The sequence below is a fragment of the Colius striatus genome, chromosome 1, assembly GCF_028858725.1.
Source record: "Colius striatus isolate bColStr4 chromosome 1, bColStr4.1.hap1, whole genome shotgun sequence".
In the NCBI taxonomy this organism is placed as follows: Eukaryota; Metazoa; Chordata; class Aves; order Coliiformes; family Coliidae; genus Colius; species Colius striatus.
Window position 1 is genome coordinate 17,224,362 of NC_084759.1, and position 27,555 is coordinate 17,251,916.

General features: G+C 43.4%; 1 protein-coding gene across 2 annotated transcripts in view; it reads right to left on the minus strand.

Moving 5' to 3' along the window:
• Window positions 1–2,791: 2,791 nt before the first annotated feature.
• The window catches only part of ARHGAP20 (Rho GTPase activating protein 20), a 62,668-nt gene continuing 37,904 nt past the window's right edge, over window positions 2,792–27,555 (minus strand). For both annotated transcript variants that reach the window (XM_062020408.1, XM_062020407.1), the window contains exons 6-15: window positions 26,628–26,712; window positions 23,527–23,604; window positions 19,945–20,011; window positions 17,831–18,013; window positions 13,097–13,275; window positions 10,094–10,255; window positions 9,381–9,490; window positions 6,739–6,928; window positions 6,173–6,284; window positions 2,792–4,718 (exon numbers count right to left, since the gene is read on the minus strand). In XM_062020408.1, the coding sequence (XP_061876392.1) occupies window positions 3,658–4,718; window positions 6,173–6,284; window positions 6,739–6,928; window positions 9,381–9,490; window positions 10,094–10,255; window positions 13,097–13,275; window positions 17,831–18,013; window positions 19,945–20,011; window positions 23,527–23,604; window positions 26,628–26,712 (2,227 nt within the window). In that variant the 3' untranslated portion in view covers window positions 2,792–3,657. The remainder of the gene's footprint in view (window positions 4,719–6,172; window positions 6,285–6,738; window positions 6,929–9,380; window positions 9,491–10,093; window positions 10,256–13,096; window positions 13,276–17,830; window positions 18,014–19,944; window positions 20,012–23,526; window positions 23,605–26,627; window positions 26,713–27,555) is intronic.

Below are 27,555 nucleotides of genomic sequence, written 5' to 3' on the forward strand. Positions count from 1 at the left end.
CTCCCCTGACACAACTTGAGGACATTTCCTCTTGTCCTATCATTCATTACTTGAGAGAAAAGACTGAAATGTCATGCAGCAGATGAGGAGCAGAACTGGAAATAAGAAGTCAACCACTAGGCTCTGGAGCCACATATGTCCCCAGAACAGGAAAGGAGCTGGACCAGCAGATATTAAGAGAAATCTGGTGATTTGAAGGCATGAATAGAGGGACACCTTCAGTTTAAAGGTCATGCTTCAGCCCCAGGACCTATAATCCATTTTGCTTGAACTCTACAAACTAGTTGAAGCAGAGAATAGATGAGACGTGTCTTCCAGGACATATTTTCCCATTTCCTGTGCTGGAGAGATAAAACTTGCAGGGATGAAGCAATTTCATTTATCTTGGAAATATCTCACCTGCCATTTGTCACTAAAACTTGGGCACCTACTCCAAAGCAGCCACCTCAGTTAAGAGAGGCAGGTGTCAGGGGAAGAGGTCATGTCCCACGGTGGCTGGGACCTGGGCAGGACCTCGCCAGGGCCCCTGGTGTTTGGAGCACCCAGGTGGAGCCAGGGCAGAGAGAGAGGGTCAACCCTCAGGGCCAGCCTTACAACACCCTCTCACAGGTCATCAGCAGAGCCATAAGGGAAGTTGCAAAATTTTTTTCATATTCCCTGAACACAAGATCCTACCCCATCCTGCCCGGAGAAGAGAGTGGCAGGGATCCCTGTACATTAACTGTTGGCTTCTCATCAATATCATACCTAAAAATGCTGCTCACCATAGTCTTCAGACATCTGACACTGAAAAAGTTCAGTAGAGTGCATTTTTGATCCTAACAGCATTTAATTCCTCCAGTGAGGAGTCGCAGACAGTGATCTTCTCCATTAGGGCTCTTTTCTTTGTGACTGTCAGAGAACATGCCTCGTGCCGCAGCGGGGTGTATGTCTTGTAAGACAGAAGTGCATTTTAAATTGTACTTGGTCTACCTCCAGCTTGCTCACCATATGTTTAAAGCTGAAAGCACTTTAGCATTAGCTACAGCTCAAAAGCAGACACATAATTTGTTTCACATCGAAGCACTCTTGGATATACTCTTACTTCAGACCGGCAGAGATAAATGACTTGCTGGAAGATATCATTTGTAGGACAGAACATTTATATTGCAGAGACTAGAGATTTTTCTAAAGCTTTATTATTGTTGCAATGAATCAGCATTTGCTACTTGATGTAATCTTGGCAGCATGGCAATGTGCTTTTTTACCGTTTCGAAAAGAAATGCAGAGTAGCTGTTTTATCTCAAAATAGCGTCTTTTTGTTGTTGTTTTAAAGGAGGTGCACATGTAGGGCTATTAGGCAACAGGTCTCAGAATACATACAAAGGATTTTACCTCTGTAAGGTGACTATTACAGATCAGATTCTGCATATTACCTTTTTTACTAAAATAGCTGAACAGGAAAAAGATGAAAAATTGCAGTGAGGCCTTTGAGCCTGCACAGCATTATACATGCTGGCATAGTTCTAAGTGCACAATGGTTTATTGCATTATGTGGATCTCCATAAATGCATTTCTGCTTACAGATACAACAATTAAGCAGCATAGGATTGGAAACTCCAGTACTGGCCAGTGTCAACCGCAAGGCTTTTGAAAACGGACATAAGGAATGAATCAATGCACTTTCAGCAGCACTGTGTGCATGCACACGTGCCCAGATGTATTTAATTTAGCCCTGTCATTCTTTCTTGCTTTCTCTGTAATCCTGATAATATTAAAGAATAAATCTTGCTGTCATCCAGTGTCTTGATCCCCTCCTCTCCTTGCTCCCAACTCTAATACCTGTTACCTGAAAGGATCTCTCTGCATCTCCTTATTGTTAACAACATCCCGTTAGCTGAAAAGACCCTCATCTCTGTAGAGGAAAGCAAAAGGGTAGGAAACCTTGTTTGACTATTCCATCAAGAAGATTGTGGCCAGCAGGTCAAGGGAGGTTCTGCTCCCCCTCTACTCTGCCCTGGTGAGGCCTCCTCTGGAGTCCTGTGTCCAGTTCTGGGCTCCTCAGCTCAAGAGGGACAGAGAACTGCTGGAGAGAGTCCAGCGCAGGGCCACCAAGATGATCAGGGGACTGGAACATCTTTCATATGAGGAAAGGCTGCAGGAACTGGGGCTGTTTAGTCTGGAGAAGAGGAGATTGAGGGGAGATCTTATTAACATTTATAAATATCTAAAGGGTGGGTGTCAGGAGGTTGGGACATCCCTTTTTTCTATAGTAGCTAGCAACAGGACAAGGGGTAATGGGATGAAGCTGGAACACAAAAAGTTCCACTTAAACATAAGAAAAAACTATTTCACTGTTCAGGTGAGGGAGCCCTGGCACAGGCTGCCCAGAGGGGTTGTGGAGTCTCCTTCCTTGGAGGTCTTCAAGACCTGCCTGGATGAGTTCCTATGCGACCTGATCTAGGTGAACCTGCTTCTGCAGGGGGGTTGGACTAGATGATCTCTGGAGGTCCCTTCCAATCCCTACCGTTTTATGACAACTATTACATCCAAAGTGGAGGAAAAATGCTGCAGTCCTTCCTCACACGAGGTTTGTGGTGGCATCACTAGGGTTTAGCTTCAGCAAGAGCTTGTAGAACTGACCCCTAAAGAAAATTACACAGAATATAAATGGAATTTATGACATACCAAATAATATTTAATATATAGCATTGAATGCATACACATCAGTACCAGTGCTGTAACAACAAAACAGAACTCGTAAAATTAGCAGCAGGTTTTTGCAAGTACAAAAATACACATTTTTTTTCCCGAACATATATAATAGCAAAATTTATGGGGATATATTATACAAACTCAAAGCATTTAGATAATGCATTACTTTTCATATATTATACGATGTTTTAGATGCTGCATAATAAAATTACATGTGTTCTGCTTGCGATCATACACACTGCCATTTACAGCAACGTTAAGAAACTATTCACAACCGAAACACGAACAGAACAGCCAACGAAGCACAATAAATGAATCACACAGAGTTGCGAGGTGTTAGTTACAAGCTTCAGCTTTTCTCTTTACATATTTTTGAGCTTATTTGTTCCTTTCCTTTGCAGTGTGAAAGAAATAACTACACCTATTGAACACACCTTATAAACGTACAGAAAACAATACACTTACTCCTTGGAGGACAATGAAGGTAATACCTATCAGTTTCAGAACAGTAGTATAATACCACAGTTATGGAATCTATACTGACTTTGCACGCTACATCAAAACCACAAAGGACCAGGACTCACATCTGCAAGGCTCAACACACGAGTGGTCAAGGGGAGAGGCCCAGCAGGCACCCTGCTGCCCTGGCAGGCTCAGAGGACGGGGTGCTGCTCGTATGCCTCCTGGGGCCCATCCAGATGTCTGGGACATTTCTGTCTGCTTGCTTTTTAGCAATTTTTATTATTCTCACAACGTTCTTGAAAGCTTTATGTGGGAACATTACTCAGACAGTTTCCTACAAAAATAAAAGAAAACCCGTGAATCTGGGGACTGCTCAATTAAATTTGAACAACCTGGATATTAAACTTAAAATGAACACACATTAACACCAAAGGCATTTTCTTGATGGTGTTTATTTTAAGCGTTAAGATTCCTCCGCAAAAAAAGCTTTGGTCAGTCTTTTCAAACTTTGGATTGTTGTAATGCTCTTCTAGACCTCCTCTTTGACCTCGGGTCATGAAGTCTGTCTCGTCCTGTAACTTTCAGAGGTAAAGGCTGAATGTCAGGCTTAACCAAATAGCTGTCAACTCCATCAGTAGGTTCCAAGGGCGTTGTTCTGCTGTTGGGCTCCACCAAGCCCTGCTCAGCCAAAGGGCTGGTAGGTTGTGGAGACGGTGGCATCTTGGTGGGTGTAACCAAATAGTCATCAGCCGCTTCCGTGGCAACGTCTTCACGTTTCTTTAGCAGCTGAAAAGTGCTATCGAAAGGGGAGCAGGTTTCAGTCGGGGTAAACACAGATTGGTCTGAAAACTGAGAGAAAGCACTGTCCAGAGAGCTCATTGATGACACAGAAGGAGATGTCCCAGGGGAAGACAGGCTAGAAGAGCTAAATCCTGAGCAAATATTTAATCCCTCTGGTGTTGGAGGCAGAAGGCAATGAGTCAGGTCTTTCTTTTCAACGTTTTGGTTTGTGTTGTCACTTTTACAAACGTTAATCCCTATAATCAAGCTCTGATTGATAAGTTTCTGCCCTTCTACCTGCAATGACCGAAGCTGTCGGAGATAGTCTTCATCTTCGTGACACAGGACAACGTCACAGCTGGCTTTGCGCGTTGCCTTCTCATGAGCACCACTGGCGCGGGCGAAGCTGGGGGCGAGGAGGCCAAGGGCAGGCTCTGAGGAGCGCCTGTGTCTCCTCGAGGTTTTGAGAGCACCTGAGGTAGCTGCTGAAGAGAAGCCCAGCGCACTGGAGTGGAGAGACTTGCTCTCTGAGTTTTCTTGAGATGAAAACTTACGGTGCACATCAACAGAAATTGTCAGCTGCTTCAGTTTGGTTTTACTTTGGATCTCATCCACCTCTGTCTGCTCCGAATCGGCGTCGCTCAGCGTGAAGACAGACTCCCTGCTCCTGTTATCCTGGTCACGGTTCTTAATCCAGTCACTAGAGGAGGAGTCAGCTTCATCGTTTGCCTCATTTTCCAGGCTGTCATAGGAAGAGTCATTCAGATGGAGAGATGCAGCATCTGCAAGGACAAATCAAGTGTTAACACATCAGTGACTGAGCCACCCTGCTGACAAGCAGCTGCTTTGGGGCTTTTTTTTCTAAGTACCCTTTACTTTCAAGAGCATTTGCCCTTTAAGGATTCTTCAAGCAGAAATGCCAATAATTACAGGAAAAATTACCATCAAATTTTGAAAGGGAAAAACTGAAAGGAGTGCTAAGTTGATGTTCAGTCAAGAAACAGGGTAATGGCACAAATAAGGGTCAGGGCTTTTTGTGGTTTTTTGTGTTGTTTTTTTTAAATGGGGAACTTCAGTAGCAGGCAATCCAGCTGCACACAATAACTGACACACAGTATACCAAATCAGTAATTTATTGATCTTTTTCTTTTCATTATTGCATATTAAAAGCAATATTTAACCTTTCTTTCTGCCTTTTAGACAAAAGAAGAAAACAGGGCATACTTTGTACCTTCACAGCCTTCCAAAAATTACAATCTTTTTAAGAGCAACACTATGAAGAAAGTTCTGGTCTGTTTAAGCAGTCACCTCATTTCCACTGAGCAGCACACACCTGGGCCCTGCTCTGTATAAGCGATAGCAGGAATTACAGTAAATCTCTTTTGCTCTGGGCTATGCTCAGCTGACTTATCTCACATTTGCAGCAGACAGAGCTCACGCATGGGCAGTCACCTGGAAACTGCTGTAACCTGTCATGGCTTTGGGCTCTCAGTCCCAGCACATCCCAGCACAGCAGATCCCACATGATTCCATTCTTGGGGAGGCAGCAGGTCGAATTTCACTGGATTTCATCAAATGTCACTGGAGAGCCCGAGGACTTAGGGATGGCCACACTGAGTCAGTCTGGCATGCAAGGGCCACTACCACTTTTAGCACAGGTCAGCTGTGCCAAAATTTATTTCCAGAAATGCTGCTTTAGAAATCTTTTAAGGAGAGACCCAAAACTCCAGTCAAAATTGATACCATCACAGAATTGGAAAGAAAAAAAGCATTCATCATATTTTGGAATGCTCTGCCAACAGGTCTGTCAGACATTTTCAGTCATCAGCTCCATGATTTTTCTGTGCTAGTGGCAAAATCTGAAACTCTGGAGATCTCTCTCTTCTGATAATGAAGAATAGATGCTTTCAACACTAATATTATGATGTGACAGGTGTGTTATAACCATTGTTGGTCACTGATTTCCCAGTGTTCTGGGAAAACATAGGCTGGGGCAAAAATGTGAATAGGGGCAGGGGATTTTTTGGGAGAGCAACCTGTGATATAGGCCAGGTCTATGATAAGTTGCAGCAGTGATTATCACCAATACTTTGGGCAAAAGAAAGAGAACAGCAGTATCTGGGATCATCACATGAAGAGGGAACAGTGTTCTTCCATAGATTATACTGATCTTTTGCCCATGTGAGTTTAGCTGTCTAACAGGATCAAAACATCATGTGTAAACATTGTTTATTACCTGAGCTGTTCTCTCTCTTGCATGTCATCAGTATTTCTCCAAAGAGGGAGGTAATTTCCTCTCCGAAAATCCTGCAGCAATTCTCAGTGAGGAACTGTACCAGACTAGAAATCTACAACAAAGCAATGGGAGAGAGACATCTGTCAGATCTTCCACTCTGGGCAAGCTCAAATATAGATGAGGAACAGAAGCAAGGCATCCATCCATGATGTGTCCCCCAACATCCAGGAACTCCTCTCCCAATCTCCTGGGCCTGAGGAAAACAGCCAGGCCCAGCTAAAATGTCCCAGTATATGTCTTTTCCATTTCTACCTTGTCCTGTTCCAAGGTCAGCACAACTGAGGGTCGTTTTGATGAGGGAAGCACTTTGCTAATACACTGGTTATTTCTTTACAATCTCCCTCCCCTTCTTCCAGGCAGATTATGAGAATGGATCGATGAATGTTGCTGGGGCCCTGACAAGAGGACAAGTCCTGACCTGAAGAGGTACCGACTGTTTTCACACTCATAACCAAGAGCCTGATTGAACAGGATGAGGTTTTCTACTACATGGCAGTGTCACTTACCTTTTTTGTGAATTCACTCTCTATATCAGGAGTAGAGGAAGCAGGAGGCCAGAGCAGGCTGGGTGCAATGCAGATGGCCAGATTAAATGCATTCATCTGGTTCTCTTCAGACCGCATTTCTATGCCATGCAGCACTCCAAAGATGTAACGTAAGAGAACGACATTAGCTCTAGGGAGCTGCTCTATTAACCTGAAAACATATGCAAATGTAATTCTTCAACTTAGTGATTGGACAAAATAAAAGCATTTTCCATAGATACATGCAAGTCAAGATAATGAAAACAGAGAAAGAGGATCAGATGGTTCAAAGAATGTGTCAAAGAGGTGATCTTGCTCAGCTGCTTTTCCTCACTGTGACACATTTCTGAATAGTTTTCTGTGAGGACAGAAAACACCCTGACATGAAACTGTATTTCAACCAAGTTACCTGTAATTCACTATTCACCTAACTAAGCAGTTCAGTGTTGGTCTGTCCCATCTAGTAGCCATAAGTATATATGTATGTACACGTGAGGTCTGCCAGTGACCAAAGCTCTGTGTCCCATGACAAACTTTGCCCACTTTCTGTTTTATATCAACAAACTTTGTCCACTTTCTGTTTTATATCACCTGCAAGGGTGCAGGCTTCCCTCGTTACTATGCTCAGGTACTTCATTCACAATTCCATCTTGGCAAAATGGTCACTAAAACTTGAGATGAATGAGGGGGAATATCATAGAATCCTAGAATGGTAGGGGTTGGAAGGGACCTTGAGAGATCATTTAGTCCGACTCCCCTGCAGAAGCAGGTTCACCTAGATCAGGTCGCATAGGAACGCATCCAGGCAGGTCTTGAAGACCTCCAAGGAAGGAGACTCCAAAACCCCTCTGGGCAGCCTGTGCCAGGGCTCCCTCTCCTGAACAGGGAAATAGTTTTTTCTTATGTTTAAGTGGAACTTTTTGTGTTCCAGCTTCATCCCATTACCCCTTGTTCTGTTGCTAATTACTAAAAGGGATGTCCCAACCTCCTGACATCCACCCTTTAGATATTTGTAAATGTTAATAAGATCTCTCCTCAGTCTCCTCTTCTCCAGACTAAACAGCCCCAATTCCCACAGCCTTTCCTCATATGAAAGATGTTCCAGTCCCCTGATCATCTTGGTGGCCCTGTGCTGGACTCTCTCCAGAAGTTCCCTGTCCCTTTTGAGCTGAGGAGCCCAGAACTAGACACAGGACTCCAGATGAGGCCTCACCAGGGCAGAGTAGAGGGGGAGCAGAACCTCCCTTGACCTGCTGGCCACACTCTTCTTGATGCATCCCAGGATGCCATTGGCCTTCTTGGCCACAAGGGCACATTGCTGGCTCATGTTTAGCTTATTATCAACCAGGACTCCCAGGTCTCTCTCTGCAGAGCTGCTCTTCAGCAGTTCGACCCCCAGCCTGTACTGGTACATGGGGTTGTTCCTTCCCAGATGCAGGACTCTGCACTTGTCCTTGTTGAACCTCATGAGGTTCCTCTCTGCCCAACTCTCAAGCCGGTCGAGATCCCGCTGAATGGCAGCACAGCCTTCTGGGGAATCAGCCAGTCCTCCCAGTTTGGTGTCATCAGCCAACTTGCTGAGAGTACACTCTGTCCCCTCATCCAGGTCATTGATGAAGATGTTGAAAAAGACTGGCCCCAGAACTGATCCCTGTGGAACTCCACTGGCCACAGGCCTCCAACTCAACTCTGTGCCATTGATCACCACCCTCTGGGCTCTGTCATTCAGCCAGCTCTCGATCCACCTCACTGTCCACTCATCCAAGCCACATTGCCTGAGCTTTCTGATGAGGATGTTATGAGAGACAGTATCAAAAGCCTTGCTGAAGTCAAGGTAGATGACATCCACTGCTCTCCCCTCATCTAGCCAGCCAGTTATGCACTCATAGAAGGATATCAGGTTAGTCAAACAGGATTTCCCCTTAACCATCTTTTCCTTCATATATTCAGTGATAACATTCAGGATGAGTTGTTCCATCACTTTTCCAGGGATGGAGATGAGGCTGACTGGCCTGTAGTTTTCCTGGGTCGTCCTTCCTGCCCTTTTTGAAGACTGGTGTGACATTGGCCTTTCTCCATTCCTCAGGCACCTCACCTGTCCTCCATGATTGTTCAAAAATGATAGAGAGAGGCTTAGCAATCACATCAGCCAGCTCCCTCAGCACTCTAGGATGCACCCCATCAGGACCCATTCACTTATGAGCCTTAAGCTTGGCCAGTAAGTCTTTAACCTCTTGCTCTTCCACTCAGCTGGGAACATATAAGGAACTGATTTCAGCTACCCTTTTACCCAGGACCCTGAAGTTCCCTGTGGATAATTCTGTATCAGGCAGAAATCCAGGCCCTGGACAGCATATTTAAAAATACCTTTTTCTTATTTTTTTTTCCCATGAAAGGACATTTCTTTGCCAGGAAAGGTAGAAAAGCAGGATGAAAGGGTCAGAAAATTGGCCCATACAGACATTTGTTTACACATATGTGTAAGTTTGAATGCTCTGTCATATACAAAGACATTTTTAGCATCTATTTTTTTAAAAAATGAATTCTAAGTTGAATATTTTAGATTCTGTATTCTGGGACATAAACTTCTAGGAAAAGAATACAGCGAATATAAATAACTCTACCCTTGGATGCTTTTTATCTTTTCTTCATTATTTCCTTGATCCATCACAGAGACCCACTTATCACAGAGCTGGGATGACAAAATGCTGCCTGGGATGTTGCGAAGGAAATCCTTATCAAGAGAAAAGAAGAACAAAACATGTGAACAGCTGGACTGGAGTGGAGGAGGGAGTAGGAATAAGACATGCTGATATAAGAGGATGTATCATTGGGACATTACTAGCTGACAAGCATCTTGCTCCATACAGCAACTAAGACCAGAAGAAAATAATTTGAGATAAAGAAATACTTTGGATTATGCTTAAGTGAATCTTTTCCTGCCCTTTTCTGACAAAATAGAGGCATTTGGATGCTCCATCTGCTATCGCTGAACTAAAAAATCTGTACTGTAGGGTGGTACTGATGAGTAAAGAATCTGGTCTGCAAACCTGTCTTTATAGTACTGCATCAAGTTTAAGCAGAGATAAAGTGAGTAACAGGACCAGGTTGTAGCAGAGACCTCAGGAAAGCTGTCAGCAAACCAAGCTACTCCTGTTCCCTACTCTAATTCATTGGTAGCCTCCTTTTGAGACCCTCACATGTCAATGTGCCAGTCCACTCAATTCAGCTCACCAAGTCCTCTTTGGGCCTGTTCCCGAGGAAAATCCTACTTGTTTGTGCCTGGGATCTGCACTGCTCTCACATAAAAAGGGAGAATGGAACGTTCTTCACATACCTTAAACAAAGATGCTGTCACAAATATGGACTCACAGGCTAGGTCCACTTCTGCTCCTGCATCAAGCTTCTCCTTGAGCTCTTTGCAGGTTTTTGCACTTCCAGAGCGTCTGAAAATACCTTCAGTGGAAGGGCCCTCTTGGTAAAGGAGGGAAAGCATGTCCTGAACAAAATGAAAAGGCAGAGAGGCATTCTCAGAAATACATTATTTTATCTATTAGTGCCATTAAAACATAGTTTTGTCACTTTTGCCACACATGAAAATCTCCGAGTTCTATAAAACTTCACAAATCAAAGTCAAGGCTCACCCTCCAAACCACATCAAACTGCACAGCAAAGCTGTGGTCTGGGGTATTGAACTTGGAAAACATCCCCTCAGACATTCTATGCTGCTGCTGCTGAGCACTAACCTCCTGCATGATCTTCCAGGACCTGTTTTAGCCAAGTCATTAAAATATATATACACTGTAGTATGGGAAAAGGAAGATGTGAGACACTCACTGCTCATCAGCGTGTTCAATGTTATCACTGACCAGAGATGAAGACTTCTGTTCCCTGTCTGAACAAAATGAGGGTTTTGTCTAAGCTGGGAAGGTCTTAGATAAAAACATCTGTGCTCCTAGAGCAGATAAGAGGGAGGGTTTTATCCCCTTTTCTTCCCATGACCAGCATTGTCCCTGGAAGCGGCCAGGGGCTGTTGGCCTCTGGGGAAAGGTGCTCCAGCCTGGGAAGTCAACCAGAGTGGGAAGTGCATGGCCTACAGCTCCTCTGTGGCCAAGGAGGCTGCAAAGGAGTGGACAGGTAGGCAGCTCACTACTTGAGTTATGTAAAAGGAAAGGCAAAAGAAGCAGATTCTTGTCTAACTTTTAAAATGACAGGAGAGCCTGACTTTTTCTGCTAAATAAGAGAGGAAAATGAGCAGAAAAAGAAATGCTGAAATCAGAGACCTCTCCCGAGGTAATATGTATGTGACATTTTCCATCTGCTTAACTCTCTGCAGTCTCCTGTGGGTCATCTCTCAGATGTGCTCTGAGGCACCTTCGCCCCAGGCCTGCTCCAAGCAATGTGGAATTGTTTGTCTCTTCTGAGGGGAAAACACAGGCAGACAGCCTCTGGGATTATGTGCATGCACACAGTGATCTGAGGACCAAGCTACCAAAAGAGATGGCAAGAAAAGGGGCACTGAGGCAGAGCCCATAATCATTAAACTGAGAGACTGTAACAGTAGTGGCTAAGCAGTGGGGTTTCGTGGCTTTCCTAGTCTGGGCTGTGAGGTAGGTCTTCCTCACACACAGCAGTGCAAATAAGCCTAATGGAAACTATTCTTTTTAGTTTTCCTCTTTAACATTTCTTTCTTGCTCTTGCTGAAGTAAAAAGCCAAGCACTGATCCATGTGCAGGTGCTTTTGGAGGAGCACGTTGATGGCAGCAGGGCTTGTGTCAGCATTTCCTTTTTCTTTGCAGGGATTTAGAGCTCTGCTGTTAAGACAGGCTGAGTCTCACAGCATAAGAGCTCCATGTGTGAACAAACACTTTGAAAATACATTTTGAATAAAATGCCCATAAGATAAAACTGGGAAGCCCCTCTTAAAGTAGTAAACTCAGACAAAGCTACACCAATGAAACTAATGGTGTAAGACAACTCAGTGTGGCAATGGCTAAAAGACAGCCCTTCAGCTCTGAAAGTAAGTATGAATCCCTGATGCAGAGGGATGCTGCAGACAGGACTGCAGCACTGAATCCTGATGTTTTCCTTCTCTTGCAGGTAAATCTTACCATCCCTCAGATGCAGTATCCCAGAGATGCTGCATGAAATCAAAAGCAAGTTGTATTTTGTGGCATGAACAGAGTGCTTAAGAGTCAGAGCACAAAGTCTACCAAGCTGTGATTCTATGCTTAGTAACTTGTTGTTTTTTTTCAGACAAAAATTTACTAATTGTGTTTTGGTGAAATTTCTGAAACACAGCATTGGCTCATCTCTCAAAGACAGAGAATGAGGGACCAGGTTCTCACAGAGTTCACCTCCGGAGGAATTAATAACCTAAATGATAAAAATGCACACTTCTCCCTCAAAAAATACCCAAATCCACACTATTAAAACACCCAAAAAGTCATGGTATGATTCATTATTCAAGAAGTGACAAAACAGCACATCAAGCACAAGCTTAGAAGACAAACACCTTCTTCCTGTAAACTGATGTCACTGAAATCACTGGGGTTCTCTCAAGTTGTTCTGGCCACGAACTGGGCTATTAGGATGAGGGGCCCAGTTCTGTGGGGCTCATTCCCACTCTGCAAATGTTTCAGTGGCTGCATTGACAATAGTCTTGACCAAAAATGTCATACATCTGCCCTAATTATGCCTAGGAACAGACTCCAGGACAACCTTTTCCCTGTTCCTAGGCTGGTTTTGAGAACACCCACAGTGCCAGCATTCCCTTGAGAGATGATGAAAAGATGTCCCTGCAGCTTCTGCCTTCCCATTCATTTTTGCAGTGCTGCTGTCAGATTGAAAATGAGGACACAGAGTGCTTGTCTGCCCTGGGATGCCTTCAGAAAGGCTCTGGAACTGCCTACGGGAGGGCAGGTAGCACTTCTATGCATGCGTGGGCTATCTATATGAGACAGCAGATGCCACATTTATAGAGCTGGGGATTTTACAGAGATCTTGGGAGTGGTTTAAAAAGTATGTGTGAACGTGGCATTTATTTACACTGCCTAAGTGAGGATTAGGGAACCAGCCTTGCAGTGTGGGCTATAAAGAAGAAATAGCCCAGAGTAGCAGACTGAACACATATATTTCTCAAGCTGTTTGTTATTAAGCAGGCCTGACCACAGCACATGTTAAAACCCAAAGTTCTTGCTAAGAACCGCAAATGAGGTTTCCTTCTGGTTTCTCTGCTTGGGTACTTTCAGTGTCCCATTTACAAAGTGTGCTTGTGTTCTCATTCACTCCACAAAGAAATTCCACCACTGTTAAGACTATCCCTGAGCCCGGGACTCACCAAGAGGGGCTTGGGCAGGTTGTCATCCTCACAGATGGCTGTTAGCAAGAGGCCAAAGAGCTTCCCAGGAGCAGCAGATGTTGAGGAGAGGGGTGCGTTGTCCAAGTGAGTGCCTGGGCCACGCCAGAAAGCCCAGTTTATGATAGATCTTTTCCTTTTAAATGACTTTTGGCTTAAGTCTGGGAAAAGAGAAAGGTGTTTATTAGAAGAAATGCATTTCATTTCTAATTCCAGTGTTTGTTTTGCAGTGGTTGCTATGGCTTCAAAGGAAAAAATGTCATGAACTCAACCAACTCCTTGGCATCCGGCTCAGCCTAATCCACCGAGCACATACCTGTGCATGTGTGTGTCGAATGTGCTGCTTTACCCCTGCTCTTGGGAGGACTACGGGGCTCTGCACTGCACTGCCAGACCACAGCGTCCGCGCTTACTGCTACACAGAGCTGGGCTGTGCTCAACAACTCATTTCCCACCCACAGGTACAAAACCACAGACCTTCTCTGGAAAAAAACCCCAGAATTGGTTGGTTGGAAAAGACCTTTAAGATCACTGAGTCCAACCACTAACCTCACACTGCCAAGCCCATCACTAACCCATGTCTCTCAGCACCTCATCTACACAGCTTTTAAATGTCTCCAGGGATGGTGACTCCACCATCCCCCTGGGCAGCCTGTGCCAGTGTTTAACAACCCTGTAAATGACACATGAAGACCACAGCCCTCACCTTGGCTTACTGTCTGGAGGCATCCTAGTTCCAACATTTTCAGCCCAGAAACAGTCGCTGCCTTTGCTCTCTTCTCCCCAAAGCCATTGTGTCATTAGTGTCCCTGTTACAAGCACTAGTTGACTATGGTCCAGGGACGGTGCCTGCCCTCTAATCAACAGCCTTTAATCAACACCTTGCAGATGGCATTTCAGCATGCTGCCAATATGCCAACAGGCTCCATTTGTCTTCATTTATTTTCATGTATTTCATGAGATATCTAAAGAGTACCACTAATCGAAGCTCTTATCTGCAGTGTATGGAGAAGGAAATACTGCTACTGGGATACAAAAGGAGGTTTTTTTCATATGATCTTTCTTAAATATCAGCCAGTATAAGGTTTTCTTAGCACCACGATGACTGCTATCAGATGGGCTGACACTGAGGAAAAACTCATTCTGATATACTTTTTTTCCCTTTTCTAGATGTTTTCAAAGCCAGTCAGCTCTGATTTAGTTGCTTACCTACCCTATGCACCTTTCTGTTAGCTGGTTCTTCCGCCTGGTCATTTTGCTCTCTGCTGTTGCAGGAGAATCAAGGCTTGCAGATGTAAGGATTGTGGTGTAATACCAGCTTTGTCTCTCGTATACCTTACTACACTTGGTTTTTAGCCCAAATAGTGATTTTGGTTATATATAATTTTATTCTAGGACATCATGCTCCCTCTGGAAATGTTTACATTTACATCAGAGGCTTAGAGTGTGAAAAGTTACAGTTTAACTCAAAATTTGAACATCCAAATGTGAAAGCATGATGAAAAATTATTTTCATAAAAGTAGTAAGAAGGATACACATTTTAAGCAGTCCAAAGCTTCATGAAATATAAGCTTGTCAGTGTCTAAGGCTTTACTTGACATGTCACGTTTTGGAAGAACAAAAATAACTATAACTTTCAAAACAATATATTTTTCTTTCAGATGAGCAGGATACTAGCACATGATATGATTTGCTTCACTTGGAGTTCTATTCACACAATGGCAAACACATACTGGTCTTTTTTCTTCTGGCAACCCTGTAGCTCTCAGTGGAAGTAAAATTAAGAAGAGATGCTATTTTGAAGAACAAGGAATAGCAGAAGTGGAGGGGAAAAAGGGTCTTAAAATCAGGAACTTTTCATAGTCTCTCACTGTTCACTCCACTCAGCCATGGCTCAAACTTACAAGGTGAGCAAGGAATAATTGTGATCAACTGTAGCTCTCTCCTGGGACAAACAGGAAAACTTAATCAGTGTCCTTCAATGTACCAGGGTAAAACTCAACAACTGAAGTATGGCAACAAAATGCCATGTCGCTTACAAAAATAACATTCACTGAACAACAAGAAAACACAACCTTTTCATATCCCCTTTTCTATGGGAGTTGAGAAGTCTTAACTTGTAATCTTAATATCTTAAGGTAGGAGCAGACAAGAAGGGGAGGACGTACACTTTTTTTCTTGAACCTGTGCAAAGTTACAACTCTAGGAGAAGCCCAACCTCCTCTCAGCCAAGACATTCTTGCTTTCATGCAAAACAACCAGGGCCTTGGCTCTGGTGGATTACTGTAGGCCAGCATCAGAAAAAAACCAATACTTCTCTGGTTACAGGTCTTGCTCAGAGCTCACCGCAGTCATTTATCCTGTTCATACTTTACATGCAGCGAATTTCGATTCATAGGTAACATCCCAGGACAAGCAAGTGGCATTTCCCCTTCTTGCATAATAATCAGAAACTTCTAAATAAAATCTCACATCTACTTAACAACATAACATCCTTTCTGATCAAAACCCTAACTCTCAAACAGTTTTCAAAGACCTCCTTTCTGTACTGAGATCAACTTGTTAAAATTTTCCTCACTCTTTTAACAGATGACTAAACAATAGCTTGGATTATAGACTAGCCACTGACAGCAGTCAGTTCTTTCAAGTTAAACTTTAACCAAATCGGTATTTACAATACCTTTTAGACACGTGCTCATGAACATTGCTTAATGACTATGATTATCTGGTAGGTGACCATTCCTATTATGTGCTGAAAGGCTACAGGAGAGGCAACAGAAACACTCCAATCCTTCCACACATTAAATTCTTCTGCACTTTTTTCAACCCTCCTGCCAGGACAGCTGATACAACTACATCACCCCAGTCAGTGTCTACACAGCTATGTATTTGAGATGATGCCCAGTTGTCAGTCATGTCTGCCTGTCAACACCTACCACACCGCCTAACCACAGAACACACTGGTACAGCTGGGCAGCTGCCCCTTCCTGTCTCCAGAAGGGACACCATGTCCAACACAGCTCTGGAGGCCTTCCAAACCTGCCTGGACGCACTCCTGTGTAACCTGATCAAGGTGAACATGCTTTAGCAGGGGGTTGGATGAGACGATCTCCAGAGATCCCTTCCAACTCCAACCATTCTGTGATTCTGTGATCAGTGCAGTGGAGTGATGGCAGCAAGCCACAGCACATCAAGTCTGGCAGCGAAGTGTGGGGTTCCAGATTCTGCTCCCTGTAAATTTGCTTCATATGAGGTATTTTGGCTCATTGATCTGAAGATGAACCCAAAGCCAGATCAGCGCCTTGGCTTGCACACAGGTACTCTCCGCCACTTTGCCTCAGTGGAGGCAGTGCTGTACTCAAGGTAATCTGGTTGGCAAGCAGCCAGGCCTAGACATCCCTTAAAAAGGTTTTGTCTGATGAAAGCAGGAAAGGTGCTGGACTAAAAGCCTTTCTTCCAGTTAGCAAGGTCCCTGTGGCTGCCCCAGGCTTCTGCTGCCCCAGGGCCAGCCTCACCTCCCCTCCTCTCCTGCAGCCTGTGCAGCACCACTGACAACACATCTGCATTAGAGCTTTACAGGCCTGATTTGCATTTCTATTTTCTCTTGCCAGTCAACGTCAGCTGCCAAGTGGGGCCTGTAAACCTAATTACACCCCTTTGCTAGATTGCCTCATTCTTAAAATATGCCATGAAGTAATACACGATACAAATTACTGGGAAAGGGGGGATGGAGGCATTTGAAAATAAAATTCATTTATATAAAATGCAATCAATTTCCAGAATAATTCGTAGTAGACACTGGTATAACCTCACTATATTTAATTTCTACAAACGATACAAATGAATCGTATTAAAATATTATGGGAGATCTTAGCTTTTGGGAAGTGCACAGGATAATAGCATGCATGTTAATTTTACTATCATACTAACAGTGAAGGAGGGCAGAGTTCCTAACTGAGATGAGTATGCCAGTGTGTTAAGCACAATGAAAACACACCAGGGGATGCACCCCTGGGCCTAATGCCCCAAGCCTGTAAAGATCTCCTCATTTGTTTTACTCCAAAGCAGAGAGCTGTCATTGCGCCATTGACAACAGTGCACTAAATAGAGAGCAGGTGCTCATGTTTTTGCAGCCTCAAGGAGAAAGGCAGAAGAAAATATCACCGTATTCATTCTACTCAAAGAGAACTGAAATAAAGAAGTTGTATTCACTGACTTCATCTAGGTACTCAAGTCCACACCTAGGCCCTGCCACGTGAGGGTCCCAGAGAGGCAGTGTGTACTCGTAAGTACCCTGTTGAGATAAAGGATGCTGCCAAACACTGCACGGGAAGCCTGTGCCAAAGTGAAGCCTTGACTCCTGAACCATAAAACCACTCTGCCTTGCTACAGAGCACAGCAAGGGCTGCAGAGAGAAAAGCTAATAGACACACAAAAAATTGCAGGGGAGACGTCTTTCTTTTGCTAGTTTTAGAACAACCATTTGACTGGCAGCTTGTCAAAACCTAACGTACAAAGCTGACACATACACAACGCTACGCTCAAATCAGGGAGAGCTACATGGCAAAATCCCCCACGCAGCTGGAAGCATCTGCATGCTTCTCTTTGCTCTCCGTGCCCCCCGCCTCCATGCCAGCACGCTTGCTTTCCAAAGCAGGTCCCAGGAGGTAGCGGGGCTGTGTGTGAGTGACACTGGGGCGAATGGGATGACGTACCATTGAGCTGCTGGCACACAGCCAGGCGGCTTGGCTTCAGCACAAACTGGCACTGCAGCTCCTGGGGCAGCTGCTCCGTCAAGAAGGACCCCTGAAGCTGCCTGGGGCAGGCACAGTGCTTTGATCCATGGGGCATCGCATCACGAATGTGGCTCATTTTAATTCCAAAGGGATGCTCGTGTCCTGTTCAAAGAGAAATCATAATAATCTGTGTTGGATTGGCTGGAGACTTGCAAAACTCCATTCGCCTTGGAGAAAAAGCAGATTTTGCATACTGGCCTGCAGCGCTTTTTCTCTCAGTAATTTCTGAATTGATGCTTTTCTGCATATATGCACTGGCATAAATCATACGCTGGCAGATACAGAGTTTCTGTGCTCACTGTAGTTAACAAGTCATAAAAGTAAAATCAGACCTATTACAGCTGTATCACATAAAAGCCCATCAGAGAAAATGCAGGCAGCTATTTCTGAATTCAGTGTTTATTCTTGCTACCGCTTTAACTTGTGACACTGGAAGTTTAGGTACTAGTTGCTCACATGGTTCTGGCAAGAAATGAGATTTTTGCTGAGTGGGCAAAACAAAAAAAAATCCATTGTGAAAGTGATCTGCCCTCTCGCCTCATGGCAAATGCGACAGCCATCAGCTCAGTCAAACGAGACACAATTATGGTTCCTGTCTGAGGCTGGAACAGGAAGGAAACGTTAATCACAGGGCTGATGCAAATGAGCTACTCTCAGCGTTAACCAGCATCTTCGGGGACTACACAGAGGCGATTCATTTCTGGAAGAGCTTTCTAAAATGCCACCAGAAAGATATTTTTTCAGATTTGCCTAAGGACCTGGCGGTTGAACTATATTAAATACAGGCATAATGTTAAGACACTTTAGTTACCTTGCACTTAGACTTGAACAGTGGTAGTTGGAAGAGTCATTATTTGAGATTACAGTTAGTGTGATGTTGAAGCACAGTCAAACTCTGCTTCTGATGTCTACTTGCGACAAAAGCTGGCCTTACCTAATAAACCTTTGCATACACATCAAGAACAGCTTCGGTTTCACATCAGATTCTTCTTTTCAAATGGTTATCTCTTGAATTTGCAGTGACACAGTCAGACACTTAAGAAAGATTTTTCCCATTACTGAATTCTCTGGTTCTATATTTAAAACCATGTCTGTGATTTTATCTGAAGAAGCTACACATCAGTCAGAAAGACAAAATCTGGTATGTTTAACAGACAAAACTGTTTGCATGGTCTATAAGGTGCACAAGTTAGACTTTTTATAAATATTAATATTGTCTGACTCCAGCAAAGCATTTGTAGCTAAGGCTGCTTTAAGAAGGAATGCTAAGATTTACTGGGCTTAGATTTGCAGGAAGAAAACAGAAAATCCACAACTTTTTCTTGTTCTAATCATCTATGAACTCATATAGCACAAGTAATGCCAGGCTTCTACAGGGAAAAGTTCTTAATAGCAGGAAGGGATTTGTTCTCAGTAAATCATGGAGCAAAATCAAATCACTCCATCCAATCACTTCTGAGCTTTGGGTTGATTCCTGGGGAGGAAATGTTTCGAAAAGCACTTTAGAAAGGGAATAAGCAATAATTTTCTCCTAATCAGAGGGGAGCTGTCAGCCAGTATTAGAAATGCAGGATTGACAATTACCTCTTGAATCAGTTAACTTGAGCTGTGGAGGAACAGAACATTTCTCAAAACTCTGCTGAGTTTTGCAGAGGAGGAGAGTAAACAGTACTATGGAGGTGTAGGAAGAAGTAACATAAAGCTGGTCCAGCTCCAGAAGGGGAAGTGAGTGAGAGGAGAGACTGACTCTGTAGAAAGACTGAGGCTCACGCAGCAAAACTGGGGCAGAAAGTAATGAACTTTTTGAACCTCTTAGTGACACTGGCAGACAACAACTCCTCAAAACAAAAGATCAGCATCTGACTAGCTCCTCAAATAGGCAAACTTGCGTGACAGGGAAGTAAGAGAAAAAATGGGAAAAGCAAAACAAAACAAAAGAGGAAACTGCATTTCAGTCTTCTCTGCAATTCTTGCTTCCTTCAGCACTAAAAACTGAAAGAATGTTGAAAATCAGAGCCATCTCAAGAACTTACCGATAAGAGGGTAAGGGGCATCCTCTCTTCCTGAAATCACCCACAGCTTGTAGTCTTTTTCAGAGCCCTTTAAAAGCAACATTAAGAATGTTTTTACCAGCCATTAAGAACAGGTTTGCATTGGGTTTCTCACAATATAAGGATAATCTGCACCTTGCCAGCAGAGTCAAAGAAGCCCCTTTGCTTTTGCAGTGCCCAAACTTGCCACCAGCAGAGTTTCTGAATTGTGTCCATCATGTGGGCTCAGCTCCGAGCCTGTCATTTTTGAAGGAAAATGAGGAGATTTGACCTTGTTCTTTCACTACTCCTGGAACCCACGGCCTCACACCTGAGACCTCTGCTCCACCATCTCCCCAGCTTTTCCTTTTCTCCGTGCACAAGGGACTAGCTCACCCCTGCCCTGGAAAGCAGGGCAGAAGCACCTTCAGCTGAGACCTAAGCCCACGCTGACGATGCTAAGGTGAGGATGGACTCCCCCAAGGGGGTCCTGGCACTCAATGCTGCCCCAAAATCTCCTCACAGGGCTGCTGGTGGCCCTTTCGTACAGCCCTTTTGTATGGAAGGGCTTGGAAGCACCATATAGTACTTTAAGACTGCTGAGCCCTCTTTTAAAATTTACAATGTAGAAGAAGAAAATTACATCAAAGGAGACTATCTCCAGAGGACTGGAGAATGGGAGAATCTTTGGGAAAAGTCATGTGAAATCACTGATTTGAAAGCAAATCCTAAATATTGCCTTTAGCATAAATATACAAGTCAATGCTGCAGTTTGACTGAAGAAGGAGAATTAGATTATTTCAGATATGATGGTGAGACAGTAGAAATAAGAAGAATGGCATTTAATATAAACCACTCTTGGGACAAAAGGTAATATCAAGTGCAAAAATACACTGTATGAAAAGTGATCTATTATACCTTAAATCCTTTTGAGTGACACTACTAAATTGAGATAATGAAAACCTAAAAGTTTTCCAGGTACAAAAGGTGATAAATATCTCATGACCTATTTGTTTAGCTCAACAATTAAATCCTACCTCATTTTAAACAGATTTGCCAACCACCTTGCATTGTCTGGACCTTCACCCAGAGTCTTCAAAGCTCTTGAGACTCTTTCTACTTGCTGCATGCACCCTGTGTAATGCTGATACACCCAATAAAGCCTTCACAGTTTGCTCTCTGACTGACAGAACTTTCTGGCCCATATTAGCACTGCTGTTAAGTTAGCTAGCAGGGGGCAGAAGGAAAATAAATAGGCTTTGGAGATACCTCTGATGCCTCAGGGCAAGCAGCCAGAAGCAAATAAATACAGCTGAGGAGCACAAGAAAGAGTATTTACTTTTTCTTTTAAATATATATATGAAAGGGTTTGTTGCTGTGAAGGGGAAGCAGGAGAAGGGGAAGAGCTAGTAAGTGCAGTTTCAGGAGGCAGACTGCTCATCTCTCGACTGCAAATGTTGTCCTTTATGAGTTTTATGAGGCCATTTGTCAGTATGAATGTGACTGTCCCAGAAAAATCAGCAAGTGTACTTACGGAGCTTGGAAACTCAAGGCCCTTCTTTCCGCCTCACTTGATAATTCGGAACAGATGATCAATGCCATTTTGCACAAACTAGTTGTCATTTTACCAGAGAAACCACAGAGGGAAAAACCCTGATGTGTTAAACCAGAGTGAACTCAGCCAAAGTAATAGCCTCATTAATCACACAACATGTGAAATGTAGTTTTTATAATTGCCATTGAGAAGTCATAGAGCTCCTTTCAAGTGGTTCTCTCTGCACATAAATAAAAAACCCTCGAGATGGCACATAAGGAAAAGCTTCCTCGCAGTCAGAACAATGTTATGAGGGGGTTGGGTGTTTGATTGATACACAGGCTACAGCTTAACTTATTTAGCTTGCCTGATTTTACTGCTAATCTTATGATATGCCTCTAATGAAAAAGACATTATGCTATGAAGATGCAGTGAAAAAATGTAGTATATTACTCAGGCAAATAATTCTGCAGGCAAGATTTTACATCTTTCAGATGGCTTTCATTCTTTTTCCACTCAAAATAAAAATGTAAAGAGAAGAAAAGGGTTGATTGCGACGCATACAAAAAAACACAAAGCTGAAACCTAACCAGCTCCTCCTCCTACTCATCTCAAACAAAATATTCTTTTCCAATACTACCATTTTCCTGATTTTTTCTGTGCACAAAATGAGGAAGTGCAAATGACACTCATGAGTTAAATGAAGCACATCATAACAAAGGCTTGCTGTTCTAATATAGCACCGTCGCTTGATTTTTGGTGCAGACTAGGAGGAGATAATCTGCAATTAAAATCCTAATTTTAACTCACATCTTACCCTTTCCACCTTGCAGGCCCTCCAACTACTTCAGATCTACCTTAATTGGACAGACTGCTAGATCCTGAGCTCAAGCCAGAGCCCCAGCCCTGGTGTGAGTGGGTTGTCTGAGCCATAACAAGATGGCTAGACAGAAATTGCTGTGCCTGGGAAATACCAAGCTAGCAGAATAGGCCCCTGGATGCATTAAAAGCCTGTCTAAATTAGGAATAATGAAGGCTAGGGAAGGCAAATTCCAAGGTTACTCAAGCTTTTTCTGGGGATCTTCAGAAGCCCCAGGGAAGAACCAGAGTGACATTTTGGTCATATTTGACTCTTCACGCTTAGGGTTGTGGTAAGGAAAGACTTGTTAGAGTCCATGCAACGAGATCAACGTATGCAGCAAGTGTAAGACATAAAATCCCATTACTCAAACAGCAGACTGATAGACCAGTTAAAAAGCTGTCATCCAGAAGCCTCTATGGCCAGCAGTGCTGGAGACACATTGTGAAACAATCAGAGAAACTGAGTGAGGAAGACAGAATGCTTGTCCCTGGAGCTGCTTTGTTACTACACCTGAGGCACTATCTTGTCTGGTTTAGAGCAAAGGAAGCCAGCTGAGACAGTACTTGATCTCCTAGGAATCCCTGCATCTACTTAGTGCATCTACCTTGCATTGTCCAAAGTCCTGTAAAAATCTTTTCCCAAAACAGTTTCAGGACATTGCTTAAATTGGGTGCATTCAGATTCTGTGTAGTCACTCAGTCACATTCATATCTCACTAAAGGTCCACGGGTATTTAGAGTGTCTGATGTGGACACTTGATAGCAGTGCCGGTAATCTGGGGACACAGCTGATCACACACGTTTGCACATCCTGAGACCAACTAACAAGCAGGTCAGTAGGTTTCATGTTCTCACTGAAGTGTGCGAAAGGAGTTGCATCAAGTTGCATCATTTTTTGTGTCAAGATATCTCCTCTTAGGCATTAGGGAAACAGATGTAAAGAAACTTCAAACATGACCAATCCTTTACAGGAATGAGAGAATTATTCAAAACTTTTAAGGTGCTTGATGATCTCTGAATGTCTATATATTAACAAAGCACTTTTGCTTCATTTCAACAACACTAAATTGCTCTGATGAAACATTTAATTAATGTTCATATACTAAAATTTGGAGAAAGTGCAAAAGAAGATTTGGAGACATGTAAGAGTGACTACAAAAGGACTCATGAAAATTGGGACAGGGACTTACGTTAATTCCTAGCTGCTGCAGGGCCATCAGGATTACATCATTCGCTGTATCGACATTGGTTACACTTAAGGTTTTTGACTGTGAACAAAGAAAAGGAGAAAGGGAAAGTGGTGTTAAAGATTTGGATTTGTAAAGAGCATCTGAAGTGCAATAGGTCTGCACAATCCATTGTTGGCAAAAATGAGAGTATCCTGTTAAATTTTTACTTGATAAGTAAGTTACACTACACAAAGATCCATCTGTCTGAGACCAAGGTTTGCTACCTCCGTTTGGTCACATTCTGTGTTTGCTCTCTTGCTTTCCCAACAGCTCCATCAGAAGGGAGAGTGCTGTGATTACTGGGGACAAGACTTTCACATTAAAATATGCAAAAAGACACAGGCACTAACGGCACTTCAGATACTGCGTAGGAGGACTGTAATGGTTTGATTAATTGAAATGCATACAAGTTTCCTTCGAAACAAATGAGCGTGATTTTTTTCAGTGATTTTTTTTTCAGTGAAATAAGAGGTTCTCATACGAATTGTTAATCATTTCTGTCCTTCTCTGCTGCAGAACTCCTGCTAATAAAATACTGTACACACGCTGTTCATCTCTATATCCTCTGCTACATTCCATATAGATTTCTCAAAGCTAGATTTGGCTTAGTACCAGAAGCACTTCCTCTTGGTAATCTTTCATCCAGTTAAAATGCTACTTCTCTAGCATCCTCCAGAATGTGCTGATGGGCAGCATGGAAAAGCGTGGATCAGCAGAAACAGCAGCACTGAGTGCCAAACCTTATGTAGTAGGAAGTGCTGCTGCCTAGGAGGCAAGTCCTCCCAGAGTGAGATTCAGCACCTGCTGCTGGGCCCCAGCACTGCTCCAGAAGGCTGGGCAGTGCCTCAGCACCACAGGCTGCTCTCACGCAGGGCAGCGCCTTCCAAATGACTCCATCCTGAACCTTGCCAGGATGTGGCAGCACTGGTGCCGTCACCTCAGAGAGGCAAAAACAAGTGGGCAGAGTGTGTCTAGAGTGGTTTTTGCTTGCACCATCACACCCACACTGGCCTTGCTTCCAAGCCAACAGGCAGCTCCCACACATTAAGTACAAGTTACAGAGCCCTCTTTATAGGCGTGCAAGCTTGGCTCTGCTAACAAGACTACATAGCTTTTAGATTGCAGCTGGTTCATGGACAGAAACAGCCCTGGCAGAACAAATGCATGCCCACTGCCATAAACTGTCCAGGTGTACCAAATGGCCCAAGGAAGGGAAGATCAAAATGTCTCCTGCCAGTCCCAAGGCAGCTTGCTATACCCTGCTATCCTGTGTAGCACATCAGTTTTACACTGGCCATAGGATGTTCAGGTGAAACAACTCTCTGACATTTTGCATTTACAAAAGATCTGAGCTGTACAGTTATATAAGTCCCTGAGGGTAACAAGCTGCCATGGCAATCAAGGAAAGTAGTGAGAATACTGCATATCTTGCTTCAGGATGTATATGAACGCTCATACCATAAAAAATTTAACATTTGCCTGAAGCAATGACATCTGGCTCTCAGGAGTAGGTCAGCACATTTGCATAAGTTTCGCTCTTGGCTAGAATAAAATGGTTTGTGCCTTGTGTTCAGCCTTCTCTACTCTCCAGAAATGAAATAATTCTTGGTCATCTCCAGCTGCTGTAGCACAGGCACCACAGTGCCATAAGAACTATTTGCATCACAAAGTTTCCATCTGTCCCTCCCCTGTTTCATTACTGATAATACAGTGTGCTGTTTCCAGGACTGTCAGGATCAGGAAATCATATCTGGCACATAAGCTAATTATAGCTAAGGAGAAAAGACATTTAAAAACTCCAGCAAACCCTGGTACAAGAGTGCAACACCTGACCCATGATTTATAGACATTAACATCTGAGCACACCTTGATCTGCAGTCCTGCATTTGAATTATCACAGTTATTGCTACTACTTATTAATGTTTGTCTTAGCAACCTTCTTCTATTGTTTACCTCAGTAATGATTTTCTGAACTGGAAAAAAAAGGCCGACGCCTTTATGCTTATGTCTATGCAAATACCAAATTCTAAGTGGAGATTCACTGCTGGGCAAAGACCTCCAATAAAGTCTAAATTCTGTGAAAATGTCTCATGCCCTCACAAATGCCCTTCAGGCTTCTGAGCATGAAACACAGACTTTACAAGCACAGACAGAAAGAAAACACAAATGTGTAAGAAGCAAAGAAAGAATGTATGGGTTATCACTGAATGCTAGAGTATTCCTAGGGCATAGACCACATACAAGAATGTCGTTTTAATTGGTTAAAAAATACTTAGTAAAAAGGTGCAAATCGCCCTGTGGATGGCCTTTCTTTACCTATTTACCTTGTGGCTATAAATTTACTAGCATCAGTTAATTGATGAAAATCATGCTTAAAGCAGTTGCAGGGTGCCCATGCACACAGCTTTATCGACATAGGATTATGATAAACAATAAAACTCACTGCAGAATAAAAAACACTCCAGAATTTAATGAAAGAAGCTGTGGGTTTAGATCAGTTTTACAAGCAAAAAAAAGGGCACATTGTACTGGCTTTTCTGCAGATGCTCATGCCTAAGTTCCGCTACAGGTGTTTCTTCAGACTTCACACTGTACAGTCTTTAGTGTGTGTGCCAGAACCAGGATTTCTTACCAAGCACACTGTCTTTAAAATGGAACTCGTGTATTAAACACAGGAACCAAACATTTCAGGACTGCATATGTTAAATATAAGAAAAAACTATTTCACTGTGAGGGTGAGGGAGCCCTGGCACAGGCTGCCCAGGGAAGGTGCAAAGTCTCCTTCCTTGGAGGTCTTCAAGACCCGCCTGGACATGTTCCTATGCGACCTGATTGAGGTGAACCTGCTTCTGCAGGTGGGTTTGAACTAGATGATCTCTAAAGGTCCCTTCCAACCCCTACCATTCTATGATTCTGTGCATATGCCATGTCTTTTAAAAGAGCTGGATCCTTCAAGGAGGGTGCAAAGCAAAGAAACTCTCCCTATATCCAGAGGGTTTACAAGTGACTAATACTGAAAGGTGACATGGATTTATAACTCCATTTAGCGCAAGAGCACTTACATATGCACAAGTTCCCACGTCCTTCGCAATTATCTTCAGAGGAATGCTTTTAGGGTAGTCTTTTTCCTTCTCTTCTCTTATTCGACTGACAAAACAAGTTCAAAACAAGTAAATTTTTAATATGGTAATCATAAATAGCACGACAGAGATTTAAATAGCAATCAAGCAGTAACTGGGTAAGAAGCAGATTGTTTACAGATGTACAGCAGTAGAAAGATCTCTCAGGACAAGAAAACATCCAGCAGTATCTGGAAGGGATGCTGACTGTGGTCCCCAGAAATGCCTTCTTGTATGAAAGCTCATTGTAGAAATCAGAGTAAGCAACAGAGAAGCTCTTTAAAAAAGTCAAGCTAAAACTAGTCGTCACTGTGATGCCTCAGACTGCACTACAGGTTCCTACCAGAATCAGTTATATCACATTGCATGTTCCAGTTCAAAGGACTGAACAGAAGGATTGACTGGAAATCATCCCCAGCAAGGATGATTTCAACAATCTCCTGAGCTCTGAAGAATCAGGTAAAGACGCAAACCTCATCCAGCAGAAAGAAGTAGGGAAACATCATCACCAGCAATAGTTTGCTGTCCAGAGCTGACTGATATGAGACAGCAGTACTTATACAATCCCTCCCACTGCACCTTCCATACATTTTGTAAGACCAAAATTCAGCCAGTCATGAGCAGCAGATAGGTTAGAGCAGTGGTTCCTGAGCTGGGCTTGCTTAGATGCCATCGCCATGGATAGAGCCCTGGGCTCAACTAGAACAATGACAGTAGAGGCTGCTATAACTGAGTAGAGAAGGGACCACGTGTGATAGGAACTGCTCCAGTTTTGTGCTCAGTCATATTCAGGCACAGGTAAGTGCTTCCCCCCTTGCATAGTGAGTGTTACATGAACAGCATGTACCATCTTCTGCAGAGAGCAGATATG